Genomic DNA, 9,374 nt, shown 5'->3' on the forward strand with positions numbered 1-9,374 from the left:
TTTTCAGGGCCGGTTGCTACGTCCATCTTTTATACAGTCTATGATATCCAGACTTTCTTCGCGTAAGTAGATTCGATTAGATAAAACTCGACAAAACAAACTCTCCAGTCAGAGACAACAGGTGTCATCAACTTTCTTTCTCAACTCTTTGACTCTCCACATAAAAGGAAATGCGTCACGTGACTCTTCTTCTGCACAAAATGCACCGATCATGTCCCGTCTGCTTCAGTCAGCAGCTTGTTTTAATGGAGAACGATGAGGAATATAAAAAAGTTATGACGGTAAAAAAGTGCTGCTACTGTAGCTGATGCAGTTAACTGTTCATCGTCTGTTAATATATTTATTCTACTGATCAATGCAGCTGTTAAACTTCATATAATCAAACATAATATTATATCAAAGTGCATTCAGGTCTGACTCTGTCCCATAATGCAGGATGTTAATTACATTTCTGGCCAAATCAAAGTGAAATTAATCTTACTAATAATAATAAACACCAGCAGAACAATCAGGGTTCTATCAGCTGCAGCACCAGCAGAGTAAACGGACCAAACGTAAAAACACATTTATGTTATTTCTGCATCAACAGGTGAATACATGGAGGTTTCCATGGCAACACGATGTGTGATGCTGTAACTGCACGGCTTCATTCGGTGGGTTTTAGTAACGTACAGATCAACAGGAAACGATTTGGGTAAAGGGAGACGTTTCTTACAGCCAATTCAAATCCAAAACTCTGAACAGAACCGGCATCAGTTACCATGGCGATGTAGCAGGTTAAAAAACCTTCATGATGCTGAAAAGTCAACACACCTGCTGACAGACTAATCTCACAGCACAACCCTCATGTAGCTAAAAAGACATCCTGGACATGTCGAACTCGCTCCTTTTTCCATCACAACAAACCGATGCGGCGTCCACATCCCTGCAGCTCATCTCACACTTCAGCTTCAGATTCAAAGGTGTCGATCCTGTTTCCCTCTTCGCTGGAACATCTGACAGAACAGACTTCTGATAACTTCAAATGCCACAAGTTCATATCAGAAAGCAATGATTTTATCTGAAGAACAAATGGCGACCGCATTAAGGCACTTTTACGGGACAGAAACATATAAGTCCTCGTACATAAATTTCAGTTTTACGTTCCTCATAAGGAGTCGCTGCATTAATGGAGGTTACACCAACTCACATCCACAGCCTGGATTCAACCAGAGAGAATTAAAGATGAGGCCACACCTCTGTTCCAGCAGCTGCAGCTCCAGACTTGGTTTTATCCACATCAAAAGAACTCACCGACGCTCTGGTCTATCAGGTTGTAACCTCTGAAGTCCAACCAGTTGTACAGCATCTGCTCCTTTCTCCTGCTGTTATATCAGACATGTCAGGCTTTATGGGAAATTGTGTTTAATTCAGGCCACTGAAAACACCAATACTGAGAAAACAACGACCACATTTATCCAAACACATGAATTGAGAGGCTTTGCTCTGAGGCTGGATTTTGGGGTTTTTGGCTCTTGAGTTTCCAATGACTCCTAAAACTTAGACTTTTCTACGATGGAATCACTGAAACACTCAAGTCAATCCTGCATTTTGGTTCTTTTCTAGATTATTACAGGTCTTCTGGAAATATAATCAGATCTCAAAAGCATACATGCATAAATGCTAATATTTGGTTAGACGTCTTTAGTCATTTTTCCTCAGTGAGGTGCTTTTGGGAGCCTTATACAAACTTCTGGTTTTATCTTTGACCCTCCTCTTGATCGAATTGGTTCAGTTAAACTAAATGTGTTGTCTCTCTGACACAGACTTGTTTCTTCATCACAGTCCAAAGCGTCTTGATGGGGTTTAAGTCAGGACTTTGGGGGGAAACAGTCTAAAACTTATTCTGGGCTAACTTAATTATTAGGTCATTGTCTTGTTAGAACAACCAACTGCATCCACGACTGATTATTATAGGTTCTCCTGAAGAATGTGGAGGTCCTGCTTCATTCATCCATTAACTATCTGGAAAGCATCAGTTCCACAAGACTGCCCCAGAGCGTCATACTGCCACAGCCATGCTTGATGGTGGGGTTAAAGTCTTTGTACACTTCCAGAACTAATAATTCATGTATGTATATTTTTGACCCAGCAGATTACCTGAGGACCTACAATAAATCTATGAAGGATCCAAAATGCATGTTTGTTGTTTTTTTGGGGGGGGAACAAAGACGTTTGTGTTTCAATGACTCCATCAAAGAAATTTCACAGTTTTCTGAGTCATTAAAACCTCAAGACTGCCGTGATAGACATAAGTTTTATAAGTGTACTTTTGTTCATGACTATAGGTCGACTTGATCTGGCAAAAGAACTCGAAAGGTCCAGATTCATGTCACTGAAACTCCTTTTTCTTTGGATCTAATGATTGGAGTAAGGAGTTATTCAAAGAAGAAGCAGAAAAATACGGCCAGACAGGTTGGACTGTCATTTTTATCTTGTGGTCAGTTTTTAAATTTAAAGTGATAAATTCACCTCTTCTAAGAATGTCAGAAACTACAAACATGAGCAAACACAAGCCTTTCTTCACCAACTTATCAAACATGTCTCTTGTTCCTCATTCTGCAGATTACGGGTGGCCCCTGCCCTCCAATCTTTGTCCCATCTGGATCTATCTGGACGTTCTGTTCTCCACGGCGTCCATCATGCACCTCTGCGCCATCTCCCTGGATCGGTACATCGCCATACGGAACCCGATCCACCACAGCCGCTTCAACTCGCACACCAAGGCCCGCATCAAGATCATGGCGGTGTGGACCATCTCAGTGGGTGGGTACCACACGCACGGACACAAACGGCACACGTTGAAATTCGACTCGTTTGTTCCGTTAATCCCCCAAACCGTTTGTCTACGTTCTAACAACGTATTTGGTTGTTAGTGATCCGAGGTGAGCAGAGGTTGGCTTCTATTTGTTTCACTGGGATCACAGCTAGAATGGTTTTGTTCTAAAAACGTTCTGGAGACGTTCTGTAAAGTCTCAGTAATGTTTGGTTAATGTTCCTACTATCATATAGGATTGTTAGAGATCCGAGGTGAGCAGAGGTTGGTTTTATTTGTTTCACTGGGATCACAGCTAGATTGGTTTTGTTCTAAAAACGTTCTGGAGACGTTCTGTAAAGTCTCAGTAATGTTTGGTTAATGTTTCTAACAACATATATGGTTGTTAAAGAGATTTGAGGTGGCAGGAGTTGGTTTTTGTTTGTTTTGGATCTGGAACTTTTACATTCTAAAAATGTTGTGGGAAAGTTCTGCTAATATTTTTAGCTGGAAGTTTTCCTTTAGTTTTCAGAATGTTGTTCTTAAAAGACGGGCTAAAGTTTTCTTCAAGGTGCTCTTTTCACACTTTTTTCCCCAAACGTTGCATTGACATCCTTTTTTTGTTATTACGCAACATTTTGAGAACGTTTTAGAGAAGAACGTTCTCAACAGAAACATCCCTAAAACTGAATATCGGAGGCAAAATGTTCCACATTTATGATTAGGTTACATTACAGGAACGTTTTATAAAAACCCATTCTGTCATCTAACGTCCTGATAACCTTGTAGTATGTTCTTTGAATGTTAGTTTGATTCGCCTGATTTGTGACATACTTTTTCTTTCATAGAATGGTAAATATGTGTAAAATACCAAATTCTTTTTTGTTTTTACTTAAATATGGTTAAAAACAAGATTATTTTTTAGGGTCAAATGTTGTAGAAAAACAAGAACACATTGCAGATTATAAAAATGCAGATTTCTGATGTGGACATTGTTGAAAAGTAAATTATTTTTGTGATTTTATGAGCAAAACAGGGAAAATCTGAAAAAAAAAACAGCAAATTGTTAAAAAATAATCAGTAAATACTGTAGATTTGGCAAATTGTTTGAGAATGAAGAGAATGTAAGTGGTGGCAGAAGAGAAACTGTAAAATGTAATTTAAAAAATCAACAAGAGACGGCAAGAAAAGGTGGAAAGCCGAATGTTACGCTCAACATTACATCAGAGTTAGAATAAAAACTTTTGTACTTCAGTCTCTAAAAGCTCAGACAAAGGATCCTCCAGAATCAGATGGTTTTTTTGCAGTATATTGAACAACCCTGAAAGTCTTTAATTCAGTTTTGCTCAGCAGATTCTTCTTTCTCTCACTGTTCCTGGTTATTGTCTTCACCCTTCAGCACACAAACAGGTTTTCTAAGAACACAAACAACAGCCCTGTGCCGTCTGAATGAACGAGGCGAACCAGAGATTAACAAATCCGAGCAAAGCCTTTTGAAAAACAAACGGGAAAAGCTTTTAATTGGATTAAGTATTGTATATATCAAAGCTAATAATAAGCGGCGGCATGTCGGAGGTGCAGGGGGTTTACGCCGCCTTCGCTTTGTTCTCGTTTTCATGCGAAAAAGTGTGGAAGGTTAAAGAAGGTGTTGTTTCAGGTTTATCTTGAAACAACAGTCTGTGCGCGGAGGGAGTTCTTGGTTACTCTCGTCCATCCGGGATACGAAGAAATCCGACCCGAAAGCAGTTCTGCAGTGAGAGAAAATTCCTCTTGGAGTTCACTTGTAGGTAACGCGAGGCTTTTGCAGGGCGGAGTGGAGTTCTGACAAAATCATATCGGCCAAAACTTGACAGCTGGAAAACTCCACTGGCAGCACTTTGTGTTTACTCTACACCCTCCTGCAGATAAATACAGACGAAATAAAATCTCTTTTCCTCCACTAGTGTTTGAATCTGTGCATTTACATGTGAACCAATCTGTTACTAAGCGACACGCAGGTCTGCAGTTCTTTAAACTATTCGTAATTATGAACCACATACATGCAGCTGTTTTCAAATTTACTCATTTTGCAAGAAAGCTAATCATTAAATGTACCAAAAACAATGTAAAGTTAGATGATAAAGCGCTGTTTTCCCTGGTAAACCTGTCACATAAGATGTTTTGGAGTATAGTTTTAACGGTAGAGGAATCATCTTCAATTTAAGTCATTAAAATGTTCATTTTATTATCATTTTGAAGGTGTTTCGCGTGACTTTTTGGGGCTTTTTTGTGCCTCTGCGGTCATTTGCTGTTGTGATTTGCTGCCGTTTCGTCTCTTTGCGGTTCTTTTACGCCTCTGTAGTGATGTCGTTTTACTTCATTGTCATTTTTGTGATCGTTGTTGGGCTTCATAAGCACACTTAACGGCGGTGGAGTCACTATTTAACGCTTACAAAGAGGAAAACTTACTTACAGCCCTTGTTTTTCTCATGTTTATTTGCGTTTTGAGTTCATGTTTGGTTGAGTTTGGGAATCAAAACTTGGGAATTTGGGTTTAAATGCACCATCGCATGCAGCAAATCTCCATTTTGTACGTTTCCGGGGTGACGGAGCTCACACAACCACTACTTTGTGTTTATCTAAGATCAGAATAGAGCCTCCTAAGGTCCTGACTCGCCCGTAAACACCTGATAATGGCGATAACATCTGAATCAGCTGAGCCAAGAGGAGGTTTGCGTGTCTCTGAACTCGGACAAAGCGGTGAAAAATGACATAAAAAATGTGTTCTATGGTTGCGGTGAAGCAGTTTTGTGTGCATCCTTGTTCACTATGTCACTCTTTATAAGGGTCGAAGGTTCTTCAGCTACAATTCGCTAAAATAAAACAGGAATTCCAGTTATTTGACTTGCAGTCACCTGAGAGAGGCCACGGTTAAACCCACAACACTGTGAAGGGAAAGCGAAGCCACTAATCGCGCCAGTCGGAGGTCAGTCGGCTCCTCGTGAGACGCAATTTTCCACAAGATACAAGTGACGTTTATGACTCCATATAATTTTTAATGGACGCCGGAGAACAATCAGGTCTCCGTAATTGGCTTCTGCCCGCCTGGCTGCTCTCCAGCTGTTCAGGTCAATGGACCTCGATGAGCAGGAAATGTGATGATGGAGCTGCAGCTGACGGAGCGCCGGGAGGGTCCAGACCAGCTCTGCGCCGCCGCCGTTCACGCTCGCCGGGAGAAAACGAGGACCAGAAATGTGGAGCAGCGTAAAGATTCCCAGCTGATAAACTATCAGCTGGGAATCTGCAGAACCCACACCATCAGATATCGTTTGATTGGAGCCAAATTATCCAGAAACGTTCCCACTTTTCCCTCCTGATTGATTTGTTTTTCCCGTCGTTAGCTGACATGCTTTCACACTAAGCTAATTAGGATGAGAAATGGTAGAAAAGCGGAGTTTTCTCCACGTGGCAGCGAGCCTGGCTCTTAGATTTTTATCAAATTAATGGATGTCAGGAACATTACGGCTGGATGTCGGCGGATTGGTTCTCTTAATGATTTACAGGAGACGTAACCGAGTTACCCCGATTTTAAAAGATAAGAGACAATACGAGCAGCCGTTTGTTCAGAAGAGTGACGCGAATGTCAAATCTGCGGAACAAACGCAGACGCCAGTGATGGATGAGGAAATGTAATGTCTTTATTCAGCCTCAGTTCAACAGCACCTGAAAGCTTAATGAGAGTTCAGTGACAAAGAGACACAATTTACCACCAGAGATAAAAAAGACCACAAAAAAGGACACGAAAAAACTACAAAACATCTAGTTGCAGACGTAAAATCACTACAGAGAGACTGAAAAACTATAGATGGAAGCAAAGTGATGCACAGCAACCAAAGAAACACAAAACTGTGTTCGACAAGACAACTACGGAACAACACGCAAACTATTTATACACAAAATCACTACAACAAGATGGAAAACAGCCACAAGAAGATGCAAAATGATGCCCAAGAAAAAGACAACAGCCATAAAGACACACAAACAACTGCAAAGAGAAACACTGTTATGACACAGGATACAACAAATGACCACAGAGGCACATACACACAAAAAAGACAAAAATAACTACAAAAAAGCTACAAAACAATGACAAGATAGCTGCTAAAAGAAAACCAGGCCTGCAATGAAATGATGCACAAACTACAGAGGCACAAAATCCCCATAAGAAGATGCTGGGGGAAAAAAAACAACAACAACAAAATAAATAAAGGTGCAAAATGATGATTTTGCGAAACAAAATTACTACGGTGACCAAAGTAAACCAGAAATCGACAGAACAACTACTAAGAGAGACCAAATTAGTACAGAAGCTACACAAACACGGGGCAAAACAAGTTCAAAAGCATGATATGACTCGAAACAACCACAAAACATCTACGTAAAGACTGCAGAGCGACCAGAAAGATGCATAAACTACAGAAACACAAAATAACTACGAGACGATGCAAAATGATGGTTGAGATAAACTAAACAACCACATGGACAAAGTCACGACAAAGGCCACAACAAATGACCAAAGACAGACAAAAAAAACCTCAACAGATGTTTTCAGCTTTTCATCAATCAAAGCTTTATGGGAGAGTTTCAAAGTGAAAGTTACTGCTGACAAATAAACTACTAGAGTTAGACTCTGAAGTGAACTGGAGGAAGGTGCTTTGGTCTGAAGAGACTAATATTGAGGTTAATGGGCATTACACTGGATGTTATGTTTGGTAGAAACCAAATACTGCATGTCATCAAACCCACCATCCACACTATGAAGCACGGTGGTGGCAGCATCATGACGTGAAGGATGATGGTAGCATGATTGGTTGCCTAAAAGCAGTGATCGTGACGACAGTTTCTGACAAGTTCTTATGGACTTATTCACTCTTTTTGGTGAGATGGTGCTGCAAACTTTAGAAGTGTATCATGTGTGACACCACAGAGGCCATGAACTGAGCTGTAATGATTCACTGATTCTAGTTTCTCAAAAGGGGAATGTTCAGACATTATCAATATTTAATCAGAAAGTGTTGAGTTACTTGCATCTGCCATATAAACTGAATGTTTTCTGAACTTCAAGCCAACACTGTTGCAAATGCAACAAAAAAAAAGAAAGATTGATCAGTTTACAACAAAACACTGCTATCAGGGAACACAAGGTCAGAAAAGGGACTCGACACCATCAGTAAAAATATAGATGCGCCTAAAATCTTCAAGGTCCTCATGGATTTACCAGCCTTTGTGTCCACACTAACACGTCCTGCACCAACAGAACAAATATAGAACTCATGAAAGAGGGATAGAGTCTTGATGAGATTTAATGAATCATCCAGACCAGAAAGAAAAGCATCAGCATGAAAAACATCTGATGTTTTTGCAGCTAAATAGCTTTCTAATGGTGGAAGGAAAGGACGCTGAAGAAAAACTTTCTGTGCTGAGAACACGTTAATGGTTTTGGTTAATGTCTTTCAGTCTGTAGCCGGTATGTAAATGTTTGCTTTTCAGATGCTCGTCGTGGCGTCAGTCCTCTATAGAATGAAAACCAGGTCATTTTTATTATTTGCCAGTAATGTACCCCAAAGATCTGAGAGTCTTTTCTGCTGCAGCAAGTAAAATAATCTCCGGAATGGGCACCGTCGTCTTGGTTGAAGTAATTTGCAACCAGATTCTGTGCCATGCTGACCGATGGATGGAGATGTCGTGTCAAGGTCACGGCTAATGCTTATAGAAAGTATTCACCCCCATTAGAAGTTCTGCTGTTTTTCAGCATTCAACATCATGATCAATTCAACTTGGCTTTATTGACAAATATTCCCAACAAACACTTTTTCATGTCACAAGTAATGTTAATTTAAAAATGTAAAATGTACGTAATTGCGTAAGCGTTCGCCTCCTTTAAAGTGACACCAGTTGGTGCTAGAAGTCACACAATTAGCAAAACTGGAGATCATCTGAGTGCCGTGAGTGTGTCTCAGTGATTGTCATATAACGACAACTTTAACTACACCATGAAAACAAAAGAAAACTCCAAGGAGCTCTGTGGAAAGGCTACTGAAAAGTATAAGTCAGGAGGTATGTTGGGGAAATTTCCAAGTCACTGCATGTTTCTTGGAGTAGAGTTAAATCATCAAGAAATGGAAGAAATACGGCCCATGTGTGAATCTGCCTTGAACATGTTCTCAAAAACTGAGTGACTGAACAAGAGAGAGACGAGTGAGGAAGGCCACCGAGACACCTGTGACTCCTCTGAAAGTCAACTGGAAGGAGGTTCTTTGTCTGAACTTTTTTTTCCATCAGACTAGACGCCATGTTTAGCAGAAACCAAACACTGCACATCATCACAAACACACCGACCCCACTATGTGGCCTGGTGGTGGCAGCATCATGATGTGAAGCATGGTGGTGGCAGCATCATGATGTGAAGCATGGTGGTGGCAGCATAATGATGTGAAGCATGGTGGTGGCAGCATCATGATGTGAAGCATGGTGGTGGCAGCATCATGATAGAAGCACGGTGGTGGCAGCATCATGAAGCACGGTGGTGGCAGCATCATGA

General features: G+C 40.7%; 1 protein-coding gene across 1 annotated transcript in view; it reads left to right on the plus strand.

Annotated features, from left to right (window-relative positions):
- The window catches only part of htr2aa (5-hydroxytryptamine (serotonin) receptor 2A, genome duplicate a), an 87,847-nt gene that overhangs the window by 51,773 nt on the left and 26,700 nt on the right, over nt 1-9,374 (plus strand). Inside the window, exon 2 of the mRNA XM_008297975.1 lies at nt 2,605-2,805. Within this exon, the coding sequence (XP_008296197.1) occupies nt 2,605-2,805 (201 nt within the window). The remainder of the gene's footprint in view (nt 1-2,604; nt 2,806-9,374) is intronic.

The sequence above is a fragment of the Stegastes partitus genome, unplaced genomic scaffold, assembly GCF_000690725.1.
Source record: "Stegastes partitus isolate 25-593 unplaced genomic scaffold, Stegastes_partitus-1.0.2 Scaffold1266, whole genome shotgun sequence".
NCBI classification, from domain to species: Eukaryota; Metazoa; Chordata; class Actinopteri; family Pomacentridae; genus Stegastes; species Stegastes partitus.